The sequence below is a fragment of the Thamnophis elegans genome, chromosome 1, assembly GCF_009769535.1.
Source record: "Thamnophis elegans isolate rThaEle1 chromosome 1, rThaEle1.pri, whole genome shotgun sequence".
Lineage (NCBI taxonomy): Eukaryota > Metazoa > Chordata > Lepidosauria > Squamata > Colubridae > Thamnophis > Thamnophis elegans.
The window spans coordinates 60324818-60351848 of NC_045541.1; the positions used below are offsets into that span (position 1 = coordinate 60324818).

Here is a 27031-nt window from a genome sequence, read left to right on the forward strand (position 1 = left end):
ATCTTTTAATATAGAGTGTTTTTATTCAGTGCTTTCAGGTATTTGCACCCTTATGATCATCTTACTACAAATATAAATATAAAACACATTCAAATATTCTTAAGAATCTCTGAAACTGTTAAATAAAAATAAAGTTAATAATATTCCAAGAATATAGAATACTGAAATAATTATCTTCAGTTGTGAGCAAATTGCTTATTCCATTTCCTTAATTATGAAATAATATGAAATTTTAACATTTTTATAGCTATAATGCATTTTCCTGATATTATTTCCTAAAGCGTTTAAAGAGTGGGTGAATATGTTTATTTGAAGATGCCTTGCTTCGTGAGGATTGATATTCCATGTAAACTGTATCATCTGCTCCAGACATAGAACTCATTGTGCCGTAATGTCGAGATATCTAGAAAAGAAGAACAAAATTTTAATTTTATTTATTTATTTAAAGAATTTACATAGCCACCCATCTTTCAATCAACTCAACCAACTCTGGGATGCTCTCAATCAAAAATTAAAATCCATATAAAAAGAATTAAAAGACATAAAAAGAGTTTTCAAATACTTTTAAAGGACATTATACCTTCTTTATAAATAAAACTACAGCCTTTTCATGCAAAAATTCATGTGACACTGAATTATTTACATTTAAACAGCCACTCACATCTAAGTACCTTTGCAAAAAAGTCACATATATGTGATTGGAGCACGAGCAGCTAGAATAAATCACAGGATTTGAAAAAAATCCATTCCTAAACAACCAAATTAGTAATTTAAATTATGAAATGGAAAAGTTCCTTAAGTGCAAGAGAGGGCTAGTGATAAACACAGGCTGAAAGAAGGGGAGGAAATTCTACATTTTTTTTCTTAGTATGCTGATTTCCTTGTTATTTTGGAAGACTTCAGGGGGAACTTTTGTATGGTCTAGAGTAATTAAACAATTCAGGTTACAAAAATGAAATTAAGCTGAATTTAAGCTGCTATGGGCGGGTGGCATTTCTCAATGCTGTCCCCCAAGTGTACCTTTTTACATTCTCTATTAACTGGAAGACCTTCCATAAACTGCAAAGTGTAAAACAAACATAAATAACTATGATGTTCATTGGTGTGCTATGCTGATAACACTATTCTGATAACTGAAAAAACAAGAATCTCAAGCTGTAGTAGTGATAATTAAGGAGCACAATGAAAAAAAATGGAACTAAGATTAAGAAAACCAAACTAATGCTATCAGGTACAACAACTGACATGAAATGGCAGACAGCTTTTGTCGTTTAGACTCAATCAATAATAAAGACTTAATCAGTCAAGAAATATGTCACAGACTACTAGCACTTGGAAAAGATATTCATATTCTGTGTTATACCTATACCTACAAAGATCAGAGTCTTACAAGCTATAGTATTACCTGTGAAGCTCTACAGAAGCAAAAGTTGGATTTTAAAAGAAACCTTAACCCTCAACCACTGAGTGAGGTGGTTAAGCAACTGCCCATGTGATTGCTTTGTTCAAGAACAACAATCCTGCCACTCCAGGTTGCAATCTCCCAGGTCATTAAGCAGATCAAGGAAAATAACTACTCTGAAGAACTACTCCAGCTCTGCATGGAATTGAGGCAGGTAACTCTCTGGTTTTCAAATGTTCCTGCAGCCTGCCAAAGGATTCTCCATGCACAGGGGAAATCCTTCAGTGAGCTGAAGAAATAGAATTGAAATTCTGAAGATTTTAGCTTCTTTCCTGCACCCCATGGAATTCTTTCAGCTCCCCTCTATCGTCTCTGCTTATAACCTCCTCTGATGACTTCCACCACTGGCTTTCTGGGGAAACAGGCAGGGAAGGCTGCAAGTAGCATTCATATGATTGTGGGGCAACCAGCTGTAAATGTGAGCCAGTGGCCAAGCACCTGAAAAGCAGTCATGTCACCTGTGGGTGGGGGAGACATTTTACAATGTCCAGAAGTGTTTCATGGGCTGTAAAGCACCCATTCCAAGGCTGTCATAAGTCAAGGATCACCTGTACAGTGGTGTTGGGTACACTATCAGAAAACCTGAAGGACTATGGGGATTAATACCATTGTAGCAGACAGGGAAAAGTCCTAGGCTATAAGCCAAAACATTCCCTTGAGTGATAAATGTAAAATTGTACAGAGATTATTTTCCTGTTATATAAAATGTTCTTAATTGTGTCATTTAAATGATGCCCAACTTACACAACTGACTCTGGGATCTTGATATAATAACTACTTGCCTGAGATGACTTGGAACCATATTCTCCTGCAACCACCTCTTCCTCAGCATCCAGGTCAGAAGCTTGTAAAACCTTTTGGAGGAGCTGCTGCTGCTCTTCTTTGGATGAAAACATAAGTTCTTCCTCTTCCATACCTGCAAGTTTAGTAATTACCTGGAAACAGGAAGAGACAATATTATTCTATTCGATTCTTTACCATTGTTTGGTCTCAAGGGCAAAGTGCCTATACAGAGTCTTATTTGGGAAATTTTAAAAGTTGAGAAAGATTTTAGTGGAAAACTAGCTCATACTGCATATGCTTCTAGGGCATGATTCATACTATCAGGTGTTCAAATGCTGCAGCACACTAGTCATTCTCCAGTGCATTGCTCGGAGAGTCCAATAGTGGGTTAACACAGCCTATCTGCCCTTGGACTGAGTGATGTTTTTCTGTTGACCACGCCTCCCTTTGCCTCTGCATGCTCAGTTTGAAAACTCAGTCCGCCCGTTGGGACTGTTTTGGGAGTGCTCCAGTCTAAGGTCAGATAGGCTGGAAAGTTTCCCACATTGGACCACGTTTGACTTCTTAATTACAGAATTGTCTTTCTATTACAAGAACTGTCAGGTTTGATTCCTGGAGGTTTGTGTCGCTTTAAGAGGGCACCAGGGCTTCCTCTGCAGCCACTGGTCGCAAGCGCTCCAGGGGTCTGTGAACCCTCGCCCAGCGGCTGCTGGCGAGTGGCAGGGGCAGTGGGAGACCATCCCCACATGAGCCCAGGGGTTTAAAACCCCCAGCCAATGTTCTGGGAGCCTGCAGGCTTCTTAGCTGCTGGCCAACTCGGCTCTCAATTCTGCCCGGCAACAGCGGCGACGGTTGAACCCTTCGCGCGCTTTTCGGGCTGTGAGGCGAAAAAGAGCGGGAGGTGGCTGCGCGCGCACCCGCCACCATTTTGGATCGCTCCAGAGCGAGGCCGAGAAGAGGAGGACGCGCGGCTCGTGAGGAGAGCGGAGTTCTTCGAAGCCTCGCTTGTGGAAGCAGAAGGAAGAGCGAAGAGCCCAGGCAGCTCTAGCAGAGATACAGCCAGCCCTCAGCGACTGCAGAATGCCGCAGGGAGGCTGGGGACTAGTCCGGGGAGCCAGCTAGTGTCCCCCTCCAGAGAAGAAGAAGCTAAGTCTCGGGGATCCGAGGGCGGTGGGAGGAAGGAATCCGACCAACAGGCGGCCCTTCCCTCCTGAAGAGTCTGCAAGCGTCATTTGAGCCATCTTTGGCCAGCTCGTTCCCATCCCTGTTCCAGCTAGCTTCCAGGCCCCGTGGGTGCCCTGAGCATGGCAGAGGAATGCAGGGAGGCCTTAGGGGAGCAGGCAGGGCCCTCCAGCAAGCGCAGCAAGCTGGATCCCTCAGCTAAAAAAGGCAAAGGGCACAAGGGCTCCAGTGAAAGGTCTTCACCAAGAGCCACAGTGGATCCCAGGGAGGTCTCTAGGCCCCACCAGGCAGAACCTAGCCCTAACCATCGCAGCAGGGAGGTAGCTTCCCCTCCTCCAGCCCAGGCCCCTGGGGGGAATGAATTCCTATCTGGGGATACTATAGGTCAAGGGATCCCTCTCCTGAGGCTTCTTGGGGGTACCGACTCCCCTAGCTCCTCCATTGGGGAGGAACGTGATTCCATCCAGGATTCCCTGGGTGAGAAAGATGAATCCAGCTCAGGCAGGGCTGGCCACCGCAGGCCCAGCAAACAGAAACGGAAGAAGGGTAATGGTCCTGCTCTCTCAGATGAGATGAGGGACGTGATTTCCTTGGCCATTTCCCAAGGGATAGCTGAGGGTATTAAGCACAGGGGTTCTCGCAAGGCCAAGCCCCCAAAGAAAAAACGCCAACCTAAAGCCTCCACCTCTAAAGAGCCTGTATCTTCTTCTGACTCCTCCAGTCCATCTCATTCTGAGCTTTCCAGTTCTGAGCAGCAGGAGGGAGAAATTTTCGTTCTCTCTGAGGACAAAGACCTTACCCCTGACAAACCGGCCTTCACTGGCCTCTTCAAGCCGTCTTTATTTAAATCCATCTTGCACAAAGCCATGACGGCTACGGAACTAGGGCCCTCTTCCAAGCCTGAGGCTGCTCAGGCTTCTACATCCAAGGATCACAAGCACGGCCTGTTCAAAGAGACAGTAGCAGCACCTGAGGTCATCCCTGTACCTGACCTCTTTATGGATGCGGTACAGCGCCAGTGGCTACAGCCAGGCACACTGACCAACCCCAGTGGGGGTGACAGGGCATTGTATGCCCTGGAAGGGAAGATGGAGGACATCCTGAAATTTCCTGAAGTAGATGCCCCGGTTGTGTCCCTAACTTCCAACTCAAACCTGCCAGCTGAGCTCCTAGAGGGACTAAAGGCAGAGGATAAGAGGTCGGAAAAGGCGTGCCAGAAAACACACATGCCTGGGCCATTAAGGCATCCACCTCTGCTTCATTCTTTATCAGGGCCACCTTATTTTGGCTGCGCTAACTCAGATCTCGGCCGCCCCCCCGGAAGTCTAGATGGCACCATGAGCTGACCAAAATTATTACCGCTGTCGAGTATTCGGCGGATGCCACCTTGACAGCTGCTAAATTCTTGTCCAGGGCCCTTGCCTCCAATATCACTTTACGCCGTCTTCTATGGCTCAGGCATTGGCAAGCCGAAATGAAAGCCAAATGGAAGCTGGCATCGGCCCCATTTAAGGGAGGTCTTCTGTTCGGAGATGCTCTAGACAAGTTTGTCACCGAGACTAAAGACAAACGTAAAATCCTTCCTGCAACGCTTAAGAGGGGTGACCGTAAGGGGGCGGGGTCCTTTCGTAAGAGACCTTACAGAAATCAGGAAGCAGGGCAATCTTCTCACCCTTCCTCCTACCAGAAAACCTTTCAGGCAGGGGAGGGAGAGGCACCAGGACAGATCCTCCTTCGGTTCTCGTGCCAACCAATCCCAGTCTTCCTTTCGGAGACCATTCCAAGGAGGCGGAAACAACAGTGGTAGCTCCCGACCCTTTCGTAAGGGAAAGGTGACGGTCGCGGGGATCCCCCCATCGGAGGTCGGCTGCGGCTGTATGCCGACAGGTGGGAGGAGATAACAAGTGGGTCCTCAACACCATTCGGAGGGGCCTTGTCCTGGACTTTCTAACCTTCCCCCAGAGGAAGTTTCTTCGCTGCCCTACCCCCAGGAACCCAGAGAAGAGGGAGCGCATGAGAGCAGAAATCCGCCATCTCCTAGAGATAGAGGCGATAGAGCCAGTCCCCAGGGATCAGAGGGGAGGGGCTTCTACTCTATCCTATTTCTTGTGCCCAAGAGCTCAGGGGGGTGGAGGGCCATCTTGGACCTCAAAAGCCTGAATCAGCATCTGGCTTACAAGAGGTTCAAGATGCAGTCACTCCACTCCATCCTGGACTGTGTGAGGGAGGGGGACCTATTGACCTCAATAGATCTCAATAGATCTGCATGTCCCTATCCATGCGGCCCACAGGCGGTTCCTGAGGTTCTGTTCGGAAGGGAAGCATTATCAATACAGGGTGCTTCCCTTCGGGCTATCATCTGCGCCCAGAACATTTACCAAAATACTGGCAGTGCTAGCGGCTCACTTCCGCAGTCATCCAGTTCGTCTGGAATGTTATTTGGACGATATAATTATTCATTCTCTCACCACCAAGCAGGCACACCGTGATGTTACCCTAACTGTGCAGACTCTGCAGCACCATGGCTTCTCTGTCAACATGGAGAAGAGCCAGTTCCGGCCGTCCACCTGTATGGGTGGGTGCAGTCATCAACTCCACCTCCTGCCAGGTATTTCTTTCTCCAGACCGGCTGTCCAACCTGAGATGCAGAGTGAAACACTGCAGCCTTGTCAGGTCGGTACCAATCATCCAGCTTTCCCAGCTCCTGGGAATAATGATATCGTGCCTGAAGGTGGTCCCCTGGGCTCGTCTCCACGCCAGGGAGCTGCAGTGGTTCCTGCTGCCAATGCAGAGGGCCAAGATCAGCAACTCACACAGGCACGTTCAGCTCCCGCGGATCTCCGATCTCTGGCATGGTGGAGGTCCAAGGCAGTCAGGAAGGGCTGCTTGTTCAAGGAGCTGGAAAGGCTAGTTGTCACCACAGACGCCAGTCTCCTGGGGTGGGGCGCCCATTGTCAAGGTCACCTAGCCCAAGGCCGATGGACTCAGAGGGAGACTGCTCACAGCATCAATTGGCTGGAACTGAGGGCAGCCCGCCTCGCATTGCGAAGGTTTTCTGCTCTCGTAAAAGGGGCTCATGTACTGTTAATGACAGACAATGTGGCGACCAAAGCACATATAAACCGGCAGAGGGGCACTCAATCAAAGGCCCTCATGCTCGAGGCGGAAGCTCTGGGCAGGTGGGCGGAACGTCATCTGCTTCTCTCAGTGCAGATCACATCTCCGGCATCAGCAACCGGGAAGCAGACTGGCTGAGCCGCCAACGCATCGACCACTCTGAGTGGCGCCTGCACCCGGACCTGTTCCAGCAGGTCGTGAGGAGATTCGGCAAACCGCAAGTAGACCTGTTTTCCACACACACCAACATACATCTCCCACGCTTCTTCAGTCGCTGCCCCTAGCGGAGGGGACAAACACGCTGAGGTCAGAGTGGCCTCAGGGACTATTGTATGCATTCCCTCCTCTTCCACTTATACCTCAGGTGATGAGCAAGCTCCTGGTCGAAAAGGCAGACCTTATCCTCGTGGCTCTCTTTTGGCCCAGAAGGGCCTGGTACGCAGACCTGGTCAGTCTCTCAGTTCAGAGACCGTGGCGAATCCCTCAGGGCCAAATCTCACTCAGCCAGGGGGCCGTCAGCCATCTGGAGCCCCAGTGGCTACAGCTAGCCGTTTGGCACTTGAGGGGGAACTCCTGAGGAAGCAGAAATTCTCTGACCAGGTCATTCGAACGATACAAGCATCCAGGAGACCTTCCACTACTAGAATCTACGACGCCACCTGGGCTGCATTCTCTCAGTGGTGCAAGGCTAGAGACATAGAGGCCTCATCAGCCTCGATTACTCAGACCCTAGACTTCTTGCAGGAGGGTCTAGATAAAGGCCTTGCTGTCAGCACCCTTAGACGTCAGGTTGCAGGTCCACTATCCTGGCCAGGGGCTCCTCTCGTTCTCCGAGTCAACATCCTCAGATTAAGAGCTTCCTTAAGGGAGCAGCGAACATCAGCCCTCCAGCTGTTCACTGGTATCCGTCATGGGACCTTCCATTCGTGCTTAAGGCGCTGCCGAAAGCTCCATTTGAACCTTGCGCACGACCAGTCTATGCCACCTAACCATCAAAACGGCCTTCTTGGTGGCTATTACGTCAGCACGCAGGGTTTCTGAGCTGGCAGCTCTTTCTGTCAGAGAGGACCTGTGTGTGATTCACCCGGACAGAGTAATTCTGAGACTTGATCCGTCCTTTACTCCGAAAATTAACTCTCTGTTTCACAGGTCTCAGGAGATTATCTTGCCCAACTTCTGTTCCCATCCTTCTCACCCTAAGGAGCGTGAGTGGCATAAGTTGGACGTGAGACGAGCCGTGCGCACGTATGTAAAGAGAACAAAAGACTTCTGCCGTTCAGAGGCGTTCTTTGTCTCCTTCCTCCCTGCGTCTCTGGGCCACAAAGTCTCTTCACACACAGTGGGTCGTTGGTTACGCGCTTGCATAAAACTGGCATATGAGCACCAGGGCAAGAGGGCTCCGTGCCGGGTCACCGCACACTCTACTAGGAGCGCAGCAGCTTCTGCAACCTGGGCGACCCAGGCATCTATTCTTGACATTTGCAGAGCGGCCACGTGGGCCTCCCCCACAGCCTTCATTAAAAACTATAGAATTGACACCTTTGCCTCAGCCGAAGCCTCCTTTGGGAGAAGAGTATTACAAAGAGTAGCTGAAGTTCCAGAGGCTCCGGTGCTTCCCCACCCTGGGACTCAATAGCTTGGGCATGTCCCACTATTGGACTCTCCGAGCAGTGCACTGGAGAAAGACCGTTGGCTTACCTGAATGGTCGTTCTCGGGGCACTGCGAGGAGAGTCCAAACCCGCCCGGGGTGTGGTTTTTCTCTTACACGATGTGACTGTATTGACTGTAACTGATTACAGGACTGTCTCCTTCGTTTTCAAACTGAGCATGCAGAGGCAAAGGGAGGTGTGGTCAACAGAAAAACATCACTCAGTCCAAGGGCAGATAGGCTGTGTTAACACACTATTGGACTCTCCTTGCAGTGCCCCGAGAACAACCGTTCAGGTAAGCCAACGGTCTTTTTGTTATTTTTTCCTTGATTTATTGTCACACTAGCTGTACCCGGCCACGTGTTGCTGTGGCCCAGTCTGGTTAAATGGAAAAGGAAGAAAAGAGAAAGTGCAAGTTACTAATATGTTTAATTTCACAGTGCTTGTGGATATACAATATTTTTGTTGTTCCATTGTCTGTGCAGATATAGAGATTGTCTGGTTTGCTGACTCTAGAATATGCAACATATAATTGTCCATGTGAGAAACAATTTTCAATTGCTGGAAAGAAGTTGGAATGGGCACATTTACCAACAGCATGCGAAGAAAGAAACATTCCCAGGGTGGTTCCCTCCAGGCAGGGTCATGCCGTTGCCAGCAGGGTCTTGCCCACCTGGCGGCCCTGCTACTCGCTGCATCTGCTACGGCTCCCTCGGCAGAGGCGGCCCCCGCATGGAAGTGAGCCACGGTGGCCTCTGAAAGAGCTGCCATGGAAGATGCTCCCGCAGGCCCCAGCCTGGCACCCTCCAAGCTCCCTGTGACGGGCAGCCTCCGGAATACTATATTATATCTATAATATAGGTATATAAAAACATGTGCGTATTCGAATGCAACGTTGTGTCAAAATTTCAAAGCAATCGGCCTTACCACTCAGGCTGGCAAATGAGGCATGCTGCGGATCCGATCAGCCTGATTATTCTGGCTGGCAGGTTCCAGGAGAAGGGCCTTATCTGCTATTGCTCCTGCCCACTGGAACATCGTGCCCTAGCCCCATCTTTTCATAAGGGCCTAAGATGTAGCTCTGCCAGTCTGCTTGGGCCCCAATGGGGGAGCAACACAATGGAGGTGGTTGAGTAATACCAGATCCCCCTTCCCTCCTCCTTTCCTACCCTCCCCATTTGTCCTTGGTTTTAATGTCTGATTTTAACTTTTTAAGTTGTAATAGTATATGTATCTGTAAGCCTCCCAGAGATACTTTGCAATAAGATGGGTGGCCAATAAATTTTATAAATAAATACTAAATAAATGTGGCTTTGCTTGTGAGGTCACAATATATGACCTTGAAATACAATGATGATCATAGATATGAACCAATTGTCAAGCATCTGAATTTTGATGACATCATGGGGTCGCTACAAAGGTTGTAACTGAAAATGGTCATAAGTCACATTTTTCACTGCTGTTATAACTTTGAACAGTCACTAAATGAACAGTTGTAAGTCGAGGAATAACTGTATAAAATTTGTCCCAGGGGCAGAAACATAATTACAATGCAACAGCTGTTTCATTTAAAATAATAAATTTAAAATGGGACTGATTTTCAGCTGCTACAATATAATGAAAATATTGGACATCTAGTGGCACATTGGTTTGACTGTAGTACTCTGAAACTCTGCCCACGGTCTCGAGTTTGAACAGTTTAAACCAGTGGTTCCCAACCTTTTTTGGGCCATGTCCCACCTAAGCATCTCTAAAATCCTGATGCCTTCCCCCCCCCCCCCCCCGTGACATATAATTCTTACTTTACTCAACATATGAACTCTACTCACACGGAGGAAGCTTAAAAGGCCATTGGTTTAAACAAGGTTCAAATTACCCCCATTAAAAATCAAATTGCTCCCCTGTTGGGCATGGGCTCCATGTTAGGAACCACTGGTTTAAATACTGAATATCTGAATATAATAAAAATTAAAGCCGGTTCTGTATTCTCAGTTCTGTAAATTACAAATTACAGAATTACCTTAAAGCTGTAACCTTGATCTACTAGAAATCTTTGACGTTTTGTAGAATATGCCATTTCTTGAGTGTCCTGAGAGACCAAAGAATAAAAAAAGGCATTGTATTCCTCTGCAATCATTCCTGAAGAAAAAAAAATTAGCAATGGAAGATCAGCTCACATCTAGCAAGTCAAAACTTTCAAGAAAAACCAAGTTTTGTTGGTTTTCTCTTGTCTACAAAAGTTACTTCCTATAATTGCTTTCTAGTATCCTATAATTAAGTATACTGATAACAATATTCTGCCAAATTTAAATGTATACATTAGCAAAAGAAAACCCCATTTTTTCTCACCTAAAAAATCATGATTTCTTCCAGGAAATTTATAGTAAGTGCTTTTTTTCCTGTTAATGCAAAATCCAGCTGATCTGGCACATGACCTGTACCATAATATATTGCAGCAATTTTGCCCTCTGAAGGGGAGCAAATCTTCACCCTGAGCAGAAAATCCTATCCTTTCTTTAGTAAAGTGAACATACTTTCAAACAAAGCATTTTTCAGCCTCCCATTCCCTCTCAACTTTTTAAAAAGAAACTGTATCGTATCCATCTGAATCCTGGAGGCCTCATTGAAAATAAAGATGATGCAGAAGACATCTCACTTTTTTTTACATTAAAAGAATGCTTTAAAATTACAATGTTAGATGGAAAAGGAAGTCCCCAAGATAGCAAACCAGGTATCTCACATGTCAAACTGGGTGCTCCAATTTTTACAGAATAGAAAGGATGTAATTTATCAAATACAGTTTGCTAGCATAATTTTAATGTTCTTAATTTGGAAATTTGTGGAATACAAAAATGCATTTTATAAGTTCTAGTACGTTTTTACTCTTTGTTGTAATTTAACTGCTGACAGAGGCTTAGTTTTGGGTCTAGAGGAAGGAGTACTTTACACTAAAATACCAAACACTCAGTCAGAAAGTACTTATATGCATTAGTCTTAAAAACACATCTCATACTCACATCAGATGTCATTATTGCTAACTTTATACTTTGGTTGGTCAAGCTGCTAATGGAATACCTCAATCACTCTGTTTCCTTTGGGGTAGTGTGGCATGAAAAAATATTTCTCCAAGCCCTAATCACATTGTAAAATAATACTACAGTGGTATTACAATTTTGGCAAAGCTGCCATCAAAGTTCACTCAGAATAAGCAGTCTCTTTAACCTAAGATCTACTAAACTGTATCTTTAAATAACGAAAAATATTAAATGTTTGGAGGAATGATTAGGCAGGAAAGAGAAAACGATAGCCCACTATTGAAGTACTTTTTATAATTTTTTTGAATTTTGTCATAACCTGCAATCTTGAGCTGACAGTGACAAAACAGGACAATAGCAAATTGTATGTGCTTAGTCAGCTAAATAACATTACTTTCATGCTTCAGTTCCATTAAAATTACAGAATCTTGCAACACAAGACTCGATTTACCTTTTTTAGCTCTTAAGACTCGACCCAGCCTCTGAGCCTCCTGCCTTCGAGAACCTCCATGAGATGAAATCTGAATGAGAACATTGGCTTCTGGCAGATCAAAAGATGTATCACCAACCTGTAAATTCATAAGGACCCTTTAGGAAACAAACTATATTCTCATATTAACATAGATAACCAAATCTTAGTAAAACATATTAGCTTGTGGCCAACAATGAAAAACACATGAATATGAAAAATAAAATAAAAACAATTTACAGATTATTCAAAATAAATACTGAACCTCTCTAATTAAGTCCAATATCAAGCAGAGCAACATGAATTACCTTGGAGATAAAGATGGTATTGATTTTGGGATTGTGTTTGAAATTCTGCAGTATTTGCATTCTCTCCCCCTGTGCTGTAGGCCCATAAATATAAGGTCTAAAAGAGACAATATGCATACATGTAAAGGATCAAATAGTTATAATATTTTACTTCCTGGATTCAGGTAGTTCATACTATTATAAATATATTATGATTAAGAAGATGAAAAAAACGGCAGCAATATGTTTTCACTATGTAATTAAGCTATACTTTTATAGAAGAACTTTCATTTTTTGTAGCATTTTTTCTCTCGTTTATTTTTAGTTCACTGGATTGTGTTCCCACTCATTTGGAAACAAATTCATTCTGTCAGACAACCTTTCCGCCACAGAAATAAATCCTGACAGTTGTAAAATGTTATGTGCTTGATGTGTGTCTCATGACTCAACAGATCAGTGGGCGGAATATATCTGCTAATCCTACATGAAAGGAGAGAAGCAGCTGTTAAAATAAAAAAGGTATTTTCTTCAGCTGAACCAATGAACTTGTACTTAACAGCTGTGTTCTTCTTTCCCCTTTCCTCTTATATCTGATCAATCTAAGTTGCACTTTTGAATTAAATTGTTCTGGTCTCAAAATAGTTCACTGAGAGCTACAGTGAAAATGAACAATCAACATATATTTTGTGGCAAAGTAAATAGATGCTGCCAGAGCATGGTGTAAGTATTCAATCAGAGATACAATCTAAGGTGTCTGCTAAGTGCATATGACATACTGAAATAAAATAAGCTAACACAATTCAAATTAAACATGTTTGAAAACATACATCAAATTTGAAATATATACTTAATATCCAACAGAAAAGAAAAAGAAAGAAAAAAAAAGAAAGAGAAAGAAAGAAGACAAAGACTTAACATACATGAATATAAGCTTGAAAATAAATCACAAACTGAGACTTGATGGTCTCTCTGAAGCTTCCATGGACCAAGTAAAATGCTATAGTATTAATGAAATAATTTAAAATATCCTCAAAGAAGAATATTTTTTGAAAATTATTCCAGATTACAAAACCACCTTAGGAGACTTAGGTTCAAATTTTATCTGACTGATAAAAGCTCACTGAGTTTGGGTTGGTGATTCGCTTTCATCTCAACCCACTTCACATAGATATTGTTGCAGAAAAATTTGGAGGAGAAAACTGACAGGGGAATATATATACTGCTTCTGGTACTAGAGGAAACAGAGAAAATAAATCTAACAACCAAAATGATCAAGCTACAACAGCAACTACTATTTAAAAGAAACAAAAACACACTACTACATAAAACAATGACACTGCAACAATTTTCCTTAGTGTTTCTATCTTGCATTTATATTCTGGCTCTGATACTGGACTTGAACAATGTATTTAAATACTGCTTCTGCAAGATATTCTGGCAAGTATATCTTGCAGAAATAGGTACCTTGCTCTTCTGCTGCATAGGTTTGTCAAATGTTAACTAGTTAAACTGAATATGTAGAATTGATCTTTAGAGTGCTGAAAAACACACAGCAAATTGTGGCCAGCAGTGGTGGTACCTAGTTTGGGTAAGTCTTGCAAGAAAACAAGCAAGAACACCAAGGATACCTCACATGGCAAATTATTGCATCAACTATATTTTTTCTTGTACCACAGAAAACAGATAGCTAACTGGAAACATACTACTTAATGTTCTTCTCAATCAGAAAATAAGTGTCTGTAATTCAGGCGCTGTCGTGTTTAACTTTTTGTGATCCCATGGACAAATAGCATGCCCTGTCTGTCTTCCACTATCTCCTGCAATGGGCCCAAATTTTTGTTCACTATGTTGATGATACTATCTAACCATCTCATCCTCTGCTATCCCCTTACAAAACAACAAAAGCAAGAGACTCTTAAAAACCGTATTCACACTGCAGTGTTTTAAGTTAACGTCCCCATTATCAAATAATTACAATGTAACTGCCCTTTGAATTTAGATTGAATTTAGATTACATTATTATAAAACAGCTTTAAGGACCTTTTCATAAATTTCCCAACAGCAAAATATTTTTATTGCATATATAAATCAAGATATCATACATTACAACTTTGAAGATCAGGAAAGCATATGAGGTGCATGGATTCCTTAGTTGTAATCTCTGGAAACCTTCCAAAAGTAGCTACAGAATTCTCATTACTTATTGGGACAAAAGAGGAAATTGGCCTGAGGAATGATGTAGCTTTAAGATAACTTTAATCAAATTCAATTAAATATAGATTTGTCCAATTATTGCCCTTTTCTGGCATGCAGTCCTCAAAACTTCAAAGGCCCAGTATTAAAATTATGTGTTTGTACTTGTATGTACTCATAACTGTACATGTAGGAAAATAGATTGTTGATAATCAAGTGCAAGAGCCTTGTGTAACTTGCATCCATTATTTTATTTTATTGAGGAATTCTACCAATGAGAAAAATCTATCATTTCTGAAGCAACCTCAAGTTGCTAACTTATTTGTCAAGAATTCTTTATAACTTAAGACATCTTTTTGTCCCTAGTTGATACTCCTGTAATTTCATGCAAATGAATATATAAAAAGTAGTAAGTAGTACTGTTGATTTTAAGGATTTAATATGCAAGGTCACAAACCTGGAAGAGGTCTTTTTTTGCTTATAAAATTTAAGAAACACACAAATATCTAAAATTCACGAATACTTACTTGCCTAATCTAACAGCATACTCCTTCAAAGCAAACACATTGTCAGCAAATACAATGATCTTATCATTCCTTCGTTCATGGAATTTAATCAGGAACTGGCAAGCCCTAAATTTGTTTGGGTTCATGGTATAGAGCAATATCCGCTTCTTTGTTTTAATAGCTACATATTCTCTGTAGAATTCAGGAGACATTGGACACCAAACCTACATAAAATAAAGTACAGACTTTAGTAACAATAGATCAATAGGTTTACAACAGAAATGTGACAGGGATAAAAGTTTACAAGATTACACTGTATGATAAAAAGAAAAAAAGTATTTATGCTAGCAGGAAAGATAAGACAAGGGCAGATATTTTCAGCCTTATTAAACATTTCTGATTATTTAAAAACCCATATAGAACTATTATCAACTTCTGATTCTATCCCTAGCAGCAATTGATTAAAGAGAAGCTGTTTCTTTTCCCTGTTGAAGATTTTTCCCTCAGAGAGAAGACTTGGGAAAAGTGTGAGTTATGGAGTAATGAGCTGTAACTGGGAAACAAGATGACTGAAATTATTTTTAAAAAGGAGGCAAATCAAACCAGGATTTCTAAAACAAGTCACATACAGAAATTTTACTTCCAGTATCAAATGGTCCAGAGTGTTATACCCCAATTGTAAGTTAGCTGAGGAAAAATATTGCTGCTGGAAAATGTATTTGCACAGCTCGCACTGAACAAAACATTCCTTACCTCAGCACACTGGACTTTAGCAATATAACCACTGTTTTGCAATTCCATCCAATTGGCTTCATAGAGTTTAGGCCCAATCAGGAAATTCAGGTCTACAATTTTGTCATCTTCCCGGACAAGAGTAGCTGTTAATCCAAGCTTGCAATGGGCCTGAACAATAGTGAGCACACGCCTGAACATTTTTGCTGAAAGAATTGTGTAAAAAGAAGTGAGATCCTGTCTGAGAAGTATTTTAAAAAATAGCACCATGTTAATTTTTCATGCTAAGTGATATTAAATGAACCATTTGTGAATCTTACGTTAAAATTAGATGTGTTTAGTTGATTTCCACACATTTATCTAGTGTCAAGCTCAAGGCCCACTGGCTGAATCCGGCCCATGGGATGCTTAGATCTGGCCCACGGGGCCACCCTGGAAATAGTGAAGGACCGACCCGAGGTGCTTCTGCCATTGAAAATGGATCTGGGGTAGGGAGCATGTCCCCCCCGAGCTCCGTTTTTACTGGCAGAGGGCTGCAGGAGGCCATCGCAATTGAAAACAGACATCGAGCTGGCCACGCCCACCTAGCCACCCCGAGGTCAAACACAACCCTGATGCTGCCCTCAATGAAATCAAGTTTGACATCCCTGATCTACATGATAGGTTTTGTAGCAACAACTTAACAGTATTTCTCATACAACTCATTTCACAAATTAAATCTACAGAAATTAAATTAAATACAGTAGTATCAATTTGGGCAATTCATTACTAAGTTGGCTAATATCTAAATCCAAAAGCCATGCACTAGGTTTAAATCATACTGGGATTTTTTAAAATTCTCCACCAAAAAATAAAAAACTGCAGCAATTATCATTAAGATGTAAGTACAATAAAAGATATATATTTGATGCTTAAAAATGCATCGAATTGCAGCATTCGTGCTATTGTTATTTGTTTCATTTTACATGTTAGATTCATTATAAACATATACTACTTTTTGCAAAGCAGTATTGTCAACGTATTTCAGAATAATCAGGGCTTCCATTATTCAGGAATGAAACCTCAGCTGGGACAAAAGCAATAGTCATTAGGAGAGTCTTTACCAGGTATGGTATGCACTTCATCAAGGATCATCAGACCCCATTCTTGGCTCTTCAACCATTCCATCACTCTCTCTGCCTCCCATGACCTCTTTGTTGTGTGTCCCAACATGGAATATGTGCTGATAGCTATAGAACAGCCAATTGGCTTGTCTTTGGCATCAGAAGTAAATCGGCAGATTTGGCTATCGTCAATGGTAGACCACATCTTGAACTGGGCTTTCCACTGCTCCACTGAGACAGCAGAATTACCCAATACTAGGCACCGCTTACGGACGGTGCTAGCAGCTGTTACGCCTACAAGCGATTTGCCAGCACCTGCAGTGAATGAAATGAAAATTTATCAAAACTTTGCATGGAATGTATTACTATCCAGAGAAAAAAATAATATAATATTGAGCTTGATATGTCCCTCTGAAAAGAGCTTTGAAAACTCTAACGTAGTCCCTATTTAAAAAAAAAAGACACCAACATGGTCTGAAAGCAACTCATGTCACTCTGTTACTGAAACTAATTATAAAATATGTATAAACTGTACAGAAATGATATGAGAATTTTGTTCCGAGATGCTCAGAGATATCTACAGAAGAGAGAAATAAATATGGACATACTGTGACATAAATGCTATTTTTACAAGTCTTCTCTCAGAATCTAATCTCAATCAGGTAATTTTAAAGAACATTCAATTTCAGCAGAGTCCACTCACCACAAGGCAAGACGATAACCCCAGATCTAGCACGACCATTCCCAAACATTTTTCTCAAACTCTTCTCCTGATATGGTCGGAGAACAGCTGTGGGTTTCAAATCTATGTTAATATCTGGATTCACTGAATCATTTCTGAAATCATATTCAGCAAGCAGAGGGTACTCCAGATGAATGCAACGCTTCTGAAGCTCTTCAATCATTTCCTAGAAATGGAAACAGAAAGGTAGGAGGGTCTTTTACAGTTCTTCTGTTCTGTTATTCATTTAAAGCTATAGGAAAATGCTGAAATTTTTTCATAAAGTTTGAGGTGTCAAGTTGCACATACTCTCTTCTAAAACACACACACATTAGAGCAACGGATCATCAGTCACAAATCCAGAAACATTTCCCATACTCTGAAAAAGTTTCATAAGTCACAAAATAGAATGATCAAATTGACTTGTATGGACTTTTTGCATAAAAATGAACTTCTGATTTATGGTTTTGATGTTTATATAGGACGGAATAGAGAAATAAGAGGGTCACAATGTAAATAGAGGGAAATAATCTTATTTTCGCCCCTCCCGAATGCTGAGTGAATGTTGAGTTTTACTGTCTAATTTACTTTGTGCACATCTCTTTTTGGTATTGTCCTACACTCCCCTTCCCTTTTTTGATTGTAAGCCGCCCTGAGTCCCCTCAGGGAAAAGGGCGGCCTATAAATAAACAAATCAAATTCAAATCAAATTCAAATCAAAACGAAGGTCACTTTATAATTGTGCTTAAAATTACTGTAAAGAAGATTGGAAACTACTTTATATTTTTTTCTTTCATATTTTTGTAGTTTTTGTACCTTTTTTCTTTTTCTTTTTTGCTCTTTTAGTTTGTATTAATCTTACTCTTATCTTTAAAAATTTCAATAAAATTTACACACACACAAAATACAATGTGGCTGTTATATACACAATTTATAGGTAACTTTAATAGGAAATTAAAGGAAGAAATCCTTGGCTTTTTCTGTGATACTAGGCTCCTTCCTGATTGTATCTATGTGCTTTCATCAAAACATCACAGAAAATGCATGGTTATCTGCTTCACCAGGAGTTCTAGTTATTCACTATTCCTATAGGACTTCAACAGATATCACCTAGCATTGCATTAAACCACTCCCGTGTTCTTAAGATGTGAAGTCATAATAATAAAGTGTTTCTTGCTAGAATACAAAACATAAATATATTTGCTTAAATATTTTGTAAAGCATTGCTTATCTTCACCAACAATTCCCATCATAGATATTGCCAAATCTGTCCATTTTTGTACAATAAGCTTGCTGCAGTTATCATATTAAAAAAAACATTCCATGACTTTTTTCCAACTGTTTATTCATCATTTCCAAGAAGAAAAGCTTTGGTTTTAGTTGCATATTCATCTTTAAAATCCTCTTAATCAATATATGCATTTGAACCCAAAAATTTCAAGCCTTTTTGCACATCCATCAAGTATAATAAAATGACATTTCTTGTTCACATTATCAATATAAATTTAAAGTGCTTTTATGCATTCTAACTCATTTTTCTGATGTTATATGTCAATAGTATATAATTTTATAAAAATTATCTTTAAGATTATAACTCAATATAACAGTATAAATTTCAATTCTTTTAATCACATATTTCCAGCTGCATATTATAATCAAAAATTTTAACCCACTTTATCATACATTCTTTGACTTGTTTTTGTTTCAAATTTCAATAAGTAATTATACATTTTTGGCAATCACGTTTGTCATTTGTAAAGAATTCTGTTTCAAAAATCAAATACAATGTTCATCATCAGACGCTGCAAACAGTTGTAAATCCAGACTGGTTGCCGAGTGCCCCAGATGTGATCACGTGACCACAGGGGATGTGGGGGTGTTTGAAATTGAATCAGAAGTCATATTTTAAGGTCTGTCAGAACTTCTAATGTTTACTATGCATTAGTTGAGGGCTACCAGTATTCTTTTTTTTGGTGAAATCCACCAACTATCTACATTCTTTAATATTAAACAAAATTCGCACAAAAGCCCAATCCATTTGTCCGAGTTCCAATATTTGAAAACCACGTTTGCCAACAATCTTTCAAAATTTACTGCTCCCTTTATTGATTTAAACTGTCTTACATTCAATCATTTTTAAGCATTTTGCTAAATATTTAATTTCTTTATAAGTTTTTTCCTCCTTATTTAATTCAGAAAGAATGTTGACTCACCAAGTGGTTTTGTCCTATCCTGCCAATCAGAAGATCTAACTATAAATTGACTACATCCAATAGTGTTTAACAAAATGAAGCTTTTGTGGGTTTTATGTCCTTTTACAGACCTCAATGCAGCTGCGCGCCTAATTGAAATCCCTCACTTCCAGCTGCTCAACTCACAAGTTGACCACAGAAACCTCAGCTCCTGCTATCTACTGACAAAGAGCAGTTGGAGGAGTACAGAAGGGATTCTCATGGTCTTTCCTTGTCTGGAGGACTCTGCCAATTTATGCTGAAATGCTATTCACACTCCTTCAGGGATAACTACTTTGCCATGGAATCTTGCCTAGCCATACTGTCTTTTCTAAGCTGCTTAGCATACAAAAACCACAGGAATAAATATACTTTATTTTGTTACACAGAAACAAATTATTCAAACATGCTTTCACTCTATTCCATTGATCAGCCTTCAATTTTCACAACACCATAGAAACTAGAGTGTTTGGGATTGATTCCTTTAATGGAAGTATGTTGCAGTTATACAGCACTACTAAGACTGGTTTTAGTTATAGCCTGAAATGCTACAAATTTAAAGGAAGACAAGGCACAGAGACACAAAACTACTTGGGAAAAAAGATTTAAATCATCTGACATCTCATCACATCAAAAATAAGATGTTATTAATTTGCAAGTAGTTCATATACCATATGCTTTAATTAGGATAGTAAGATATAAGTAAATTCATATATTTACCTGCTTCACTTCAAAAGACACAGTTTGAGTTTCCTCTTCCTCTTCTTCATCTTTATCCATTTGTTCATAAAATTCAAATAAATCAGCAGGAACATCTGGTTTATTCTGACCATCTGCCCCTTGAGAAGTTGATGGTCCACTATTTTCACCAGACTTGGAAATCTAAAATAGATAGCTTTCTCAATTAAGCAGAGGAAAATGAGACCAGAGAGGCAAAAACACTTAAAGAATGTATGAAAGCAGACTGTACAGATACAATAATCTATAAATAAAGCACTCCCTAAGGATTAATAGCAGTGACAATATACACAAAAATAGGTGGCATATTCACCATATTGAAAAGGGATTCTTATAAAGATTTGACATAATTGTTCAGCTAGTAAAGCAAATACATAAAGGCATAGACTATAATCTCAACATACCGCAGATTTGCTCTTGAACGTTTCTGTTATGAGTTCAGTTTCTTCCCCCTCTGCATTTCTCAGGCGACATTCCCTAATAACTTGGTCCTGAAGAAGTTGCTGAATGACTTCAGGGTGGGTGCTTTCTACAAAATACCTAGCAAATATTAAAAATAAAAAGGGAGGGGTGAATAATGCAAATAATTCATTCTATAAATGTTATAACTTTTTACCATTTTAACATCTTCCTCTATAGCAGTGAACCTTTTTTCACCTCGGGTGCCAAAAGCATGTGCATGTACGCTTTCGCGGGCACTCACATGCCCACCCGCATAATTTAATGCCCCCCATGCCATGCCCCTTGCGCATGCGCGCATGGCTTTCTAGGAGCCTTGGGAGGGCGAAAACTATTTAGCTGGAGAAAAGAATGAATTTGTATCTGACTAAAATCCTTAAAGGGACACTTGCCACATTCATACATAAGAAACCATAAATCTTGGGTTAACAAGTCACAATTTGAAATAACATACATTGGTTACCTCTGGTTATTCTGTTATGTGAATTTGGGTGTTTGTTGCATTTTTGTTTTATTTCCTTTGTTTTTTCTGCAGCCATATCACATATTTGTTTGTTTGGACCTACAGTATATCTGATTCTATTTTACTCCTATTTGTATAGACATTGGCCCTCAAAAACTTGCTCTTACTTTAACAAGCTATATTTCCATATATTTCTGATCCAATCATATTTTATTCAGTAAACACCTTATGAAAAACCAAGATTGTTAACTGAGTATCAAAGCCAAAACTAATATCAGGATACACATTTGAAAATGCCATACTCCATAACTCAGGGAAAAAAAAAACATGCAAGTAACTATTTACCTGTTATGCTTCAGGACCAGCTTCACCTTTCCATAACTAACTGTACATAGCTACAAAATAATATTATTAATTAGAAATAGATACATAAAATCTAGTTGTATAATACATAGAATTAGGTGACAACAGAATACTTTCAGCAAACTATTCCACAAGAAAGGGAAATCAAAACTAAAGGTTTGGCTACAATTCATTAAAAAAATGCCCTGAATATTGATTTAGACCATATGATTTCATATACTTTCTCCCAACTTAGCACTCTTTAAATCATTATACCAAAATGCCTATCACCCAGATGGAGACAATTGTTGCTATAATACTCTTTGAGACCCAGAAGTTGAGAAAGGAAGATTTAGCAAAACTCATAACTCCTCTATAAAGCAGGTTTTGCCACCTGTGCCCATATTTTAGCATCTACTGGCAAAGTAAAAGAAAATTTACTATTCAATGGACAGGATTTACACTATCTAGAAGGTATTATCAGGGATGAAGAAAATATTAGGGAAGTCATAAATGGCTAAAAGCTTGCTTACATAATATGATCACTATATCCTTGTAAAATCTTGGCTACTTTCCATAACAGCAAGTGGGAGCATTGGTTTATTACCATGAAAAAAACAAGCCATTTATACCTATCTAAAACCAACCTTTCTCTAGTTGCGCCCATTTTTTGTCTCCCTTAATTATGATGAAGTAAATAATCAAATGTAAATACTAAAGTATATGCCATATTTCTCTTTTGATTTCTAAAACATTTATTCCCATGAAGCTCTGAGCCAAAGCCAACCACAAGAGAAGATGCAGTATCTCTTGTGATGTTTTACCCCCTCACCTTCCTCCCCCCTAGCATCCAGTCCTTTATATTCTGAACATGGAATTAGGTAATGAATGACAGTGTACCTTAATAAACTGAATGATCCCATAAGGCACACCAGTCTTACTAAGCTTTTGTAGATATTCAGTGATATCGCTGGTTTGCAAACCCACACTGACAGCAGCATAGAGGGAATAAGCAGTCAGTTTATATTCATGGACGTGAGTAGGTCGGCAAACTGGTTCAGCAATAGCCACAAGAAAATCCTGGGCATACTTGTAGACAGGTGAAAAGGCTTCTAAGAAAACATGGCCATCAGGAGCCTAGAGAAGAGACAAAAACTGAAGATAACAAAAATAACTACATATACCAAAGTTATTAAGTATGAGGCAAGAAAAAGAATTTCACCCTAAACAATTCAATGCTGTGAATGTATTTGTATTTCTGCTTTAGTGGAGAGGTGAGAGGGCATGTGGCCTTTTATATATTATCAAGTTACAGTTTCCAGCATCTCTCATTATTGGTTATGCTGGCCGAGGTGACAAGGACTGCGGGTTCTTGAACCGAGTCATTCAAAAGATGCGTCTCCAAACCACCTGGAGAAGAATGTGATATTTTTCATAAAATTACCCAAATGAATAAAAAGTATGATGTAACATCCTAGAAAATTCATTCACAGAGCAAAAGTAGTGCTTCTGCCTGCATGGATGACTTTTTGTTATTAATCCTCTCTCCCCCCACCATACAAATCACAAAAAAATCAGGCACCTTATCACAATAGAATGGCCTAACTTACAACAAATATTCCTTCCATCTCCTTTAAAATAGATTAATATGTATAATGAGAAATACAGAGAGTCTCATTCATCACATGAATCAAAAAGGTATGGAGATACTATTTATAGGTTCATATGTAGAAGCTAGCAAACTAGGAAACAATAAGCTATGTTTCCTTTCTTTGAACAAAAGTGTTTTGAAAAGCAGTGCCTCTAAAAGAACTTACCACCCACAATGGGCGGGAAGAATGGTCAGCTTTAAGTGGCATCTGGTTCCTGTAGTCTTTTGCACCATATTCATCAACTTTGGGCCCAGACTCTTCCACTTGTTTCCCTGCAGCTGATGGAACTGCTTCTTGGGACTCTTTGCCTGTAAGGTCATATTCTTCTTCCTCTTCCTCCTCATAGTGGCGTTTTTTCAATTTCTTCTTATCTGGAAATCCAGCCGTAATTAAACATGCATACAGTTCCACAACTGTTTTCCCTTCACCCACATGACAACACAAATAGAGCCTTTCTTAATGCAAAACGTTGAGGGAACCATGAATGTCAACATAGTATTTTACTGGTTTCAGAAGTTGTTGCTACTTATATTTCTTATATTCAAGGAGAAAGCAGAGAGCTATACAAATTATTATACAAATTATTACTAGCTTTCCTTTAGATTAAGGCAAAATTGGGTTTACTAATCCGACATTTTTTTTCTAAATAGAAGAAATAAAAAACATCCCAAGTGATACTGCATCCTAAATCTCATTAAAGAGCTTGCTATGTTTCAGAGAGCTATATATATTCCGCATATGGAAATTTTCCATGGGAAAGTGTGCACTTACAGAATAGCTTATTCCTGGTTATAGCAAAAGGAAGGGGGAGGGAGAGACGAGTGTGCAAGCAAAAACAACGTCTTGCTTTAAAGACAGAATTGAATAAGGCGAGTAGGTGAAGCACCGATTTATCACAAACCAGGACGTGCTGATTGTGGTCAAAGACATCAAAGCTAACAGCTGGGCGTTACGTTTTGTAAGCATAAGAGAACCGGCGTTGGGGCATGAGGAAGGCAGGGAGAAAAACCCAATGGCGCCAGGCCTTGAAGAACTTTCCCCGTCGAAGAAACAACGTCCCGAAGACAAAGACTGGCATCCCAGACAGTAGCAAAAACAGCTTCCAATTTTAGGGAGACGAAGCCAAGGAGCCTCCCGAGAAAGCGGCGACGGCTTACCTCGCTCTTTCTTGCCCATCTCTAAGGAGTTCCGGCAACGCAGCGCCCGCCCGTGAGCGTCTCCGGGGAGCCCCACCGCTTCCGAAGCAGAAGAAAGCGAATCCGATTGCTCCTCCTCTGTGACGTAATCAGGAGGGTTGAACCTCGAGGGGGAGGACGATTTTGCAGTAGTCGGTGATTGGATCGTTTTATCGCTCCGCGGGGAGCGGGCGGGACAAATCTTCCCAGGAGGCAGAGCGAAAACTTGGCGAACCGGGGATAGGAGGCCTTCAGGAAATCTCAGGGCTTATCAGCAGGACTGGGGATGGAAGGTTGAAAACCCCCAAACGACGGAAGACATGTCCGCACAGCTTCCGTATGATTGTAGAACAGCCGCTTCAAGGGCAGGTCTGCAGGAACCTTCTTCCAGTACAAACCTTTTTAATCTTGGCAGTGTCGATGCATTCCAGGAAGGTCTTTTTTAATTCGATGAGATCTATTGCTGTGTGGGAAATGGATGTAGGTGAGATTTTTTGCTTTTTGAAGAACAAATCCCAATTATGAGACTACTAAAACTTTTTACATCAGCCATGTAATTTAGGGTCTCTTCACTGTCGAGCAGAAATATCTCCTCTTAACAATGTTGACTTGTTAGAATATTTCAACTTTGTGCCTCCACTCAGTAGTTCTCGCCAAATTCCAAGAGGCTTCCAACATTCAGGTGTAACTCAGCACTATCTGATCCACATTTCACCAGAAAGATTGCTACAAATGCGGAATTTTCCCATCAGTTATTATTTTGAAGAATTCAGTATTTAATGACCTTCCAATAGAAAAAAAAAAAACATGTTAAAAGAGAATCATGAGAATGAGGTTGAATTCCGAGCAGGGAAGTAAAAGAGAATCTGGTTTAATCCAAAACAAAATCTTAGTCCTAAAAATGTGTTTATGCATTTATGCATACAACATAAAAACACATATTACAAAAGTTAAAAGAAAGATTAAATAGAATATCCAAAAAACCCAATAGACATTTACAATGAATTTAGAAATTAAATTAACAATTAAAAGGCCGCCTTGCTGGAAAAGCCAATTTTTTAGGGCGTGCTGGAAGGATCGGAGGTCGGGAATTATGCGAAGCTCCGGGGGCAGCTCATTCCAAAGGGAAGACGCTCCCACAGAGAAGGCTCTCCCCCTGGGGGTTGCCAGCTGACACTGCCTGGCCGACGGCACTCTGGGATCGTACTGGACGATGGGAGGCTACCAGTGGAAGTAGGCGATCTCGCAAGTACCTTGGGCCTAATCCATGGAGCACTTTAAAGATCATAATTAACACCTTGAATCGCACCCGGAAAACAACCGGCAAACAGTGCAGATCATGAATTCCCTCTTGAGAGGGCAAGAGGGGGTCGGACAGTGGATGAAGTTCCGAGAGGGTTGGGAGACAAACTCCAAGGAAAGCCCCTCCCTGACCTTCTGGTGGACCCAGGCGTCCTCTGTGGTCAGTGCCCATTGGGGAGCGAACAGCTGGAGTCGGCCCCCAATGGGAGAGGAGCGTTGATGGTCACTTGGACTTGCAGAAGGGCCTGTTGGAGACCCTGCCGCGGTTGGACCTGCGGACTGCATGCCCTGGGACCTATCTCCCACCTGACCAGCTGGTCTGTTCGAGGGAGCGGAAGAGGATCCTGCGGACTCACTGGAATGAAAGGACTGCCTCTTGAAATAGGGAGAGGATTTACGATCCTGTTTCTTGTTCAGGGTGGGCAGAACTTTCCGTTTATCTTTGGACTCAATCAAGAAGGGGTCTAAGACCTCCCCAAATAATTTGGACCCCTTAAATGGGGCAGACACCAATTTCCACTGTTGTTCTGGTCCTCCTGCCAGTGACGGAGCCAGATGAGGCGGCAGGATGTCACGTTGGACGCTAATGCCCTAGAGGCGAATTTGGCCGCGTTAAGGGAGGCATCATCCGAATACTGGGATACCGTAATAATTTTTGTTATGTCCTGGTGAAGACGAGTGTCTCCTGCTGGTAGTTTAGCCTGAAGCTCACGCAGCCAAATGACAGGCTCTGTTAAAGATGTGGATGATGAAGCCTTAATGGCCCAGGCCACTGCCTGATGAGTCTTGTGGCAGGCCTTCTCTGCTTTTTTGTCCTCTGCCTTGAGTCCTTCCAACAAGTCAGCCGGAAGGACTGAATTAGAAGCGAGAGCCGCTATAGTGGGGTCTACAGATGGCAGGACCAGGATGTCTTCCAGCGCGGGGTCAACTGAGTACAGCTTCTTGTCCCCGCCACTGGGCGCGGCCAGGGAGCCAGGCTGGGCCCATTGCTGTTGAATGACATCCATAAAGAGATCTGGGACCGGCATCGGCTCTTGCTAAGGTGCCTGAACGTTAAACATGTTAGCATTGTTAACCGGAGCGGAATCCGAGTATCCCTGCATGGTCTTAGGTTTGGTACCCACTTGGGTGGTGTTCTTAGCCTTGTGCAAGATGGACTTAAATAAGCTAGGCTTAAAGAGCCTCGAGAAGGCAGGAGCATCCGGAGGAAGGTCCTCATCCTCCGAGAGCTCCTGGTCCTCCTGATCCAAGTCCTCCAAAACAGAAGTGCCAAGGACTCCAGAGATGGGTGACGGACCCGCCTGGCGGTGGAGGGAGCCTCCTGCCTGGGCTGAGAGGAGTTGGGAGTGACGAGTGCTTGGTCATGCCTCTGCATCCCCTGGGCAATGCCCTGAGAGATGACACGGGCGACCACCGCCTGCATGTGGGC

General features: G+C 41.5%; 1 protein-coding gene across 1 annotated transcript; it reads right to left on the bottom strand.

Moving 5' to 3' along the window:
- On the bottom strand, nucleotides 1-25105 carry ERCC3 (ERCC excision repair 3, TFIIH core complex helicase subunit). The gene is made up of 15 exons (XM_032216925.1): nucleotides 24283-25105; nucleotides 23291-23496; nucleotides 22374-22610; nucleotides 21477-21526; nucleotides 20614-20749; nucleotides 20192-20353; nucleotides 17223-17427; nucleotides 16520-16834; nucleotides 15438-15622; nucleotides 14706-14908; nucleotides 12007-12103; nucleotides 11681-11798; nucleotides 10215-10333; nucleotides 2245-2397; nucleotides 1-403 (listed from the first exon to the last, which is right to left on the bottom strand). Exons 1-15 carry the CDS (start codon nucleotides 24299-24301, stop codon nucleotides 269-271), a joined length of 2340 nt encoding a protein of 779 aa, XP_032072816.1. The 5' UTR covers nucleotides 24302-25105; the 3' UTR covers nucleotides 1-268.
- Between the last annotated feature and the right edge of the window lie 1926 nt (nucleotides 25106-27031).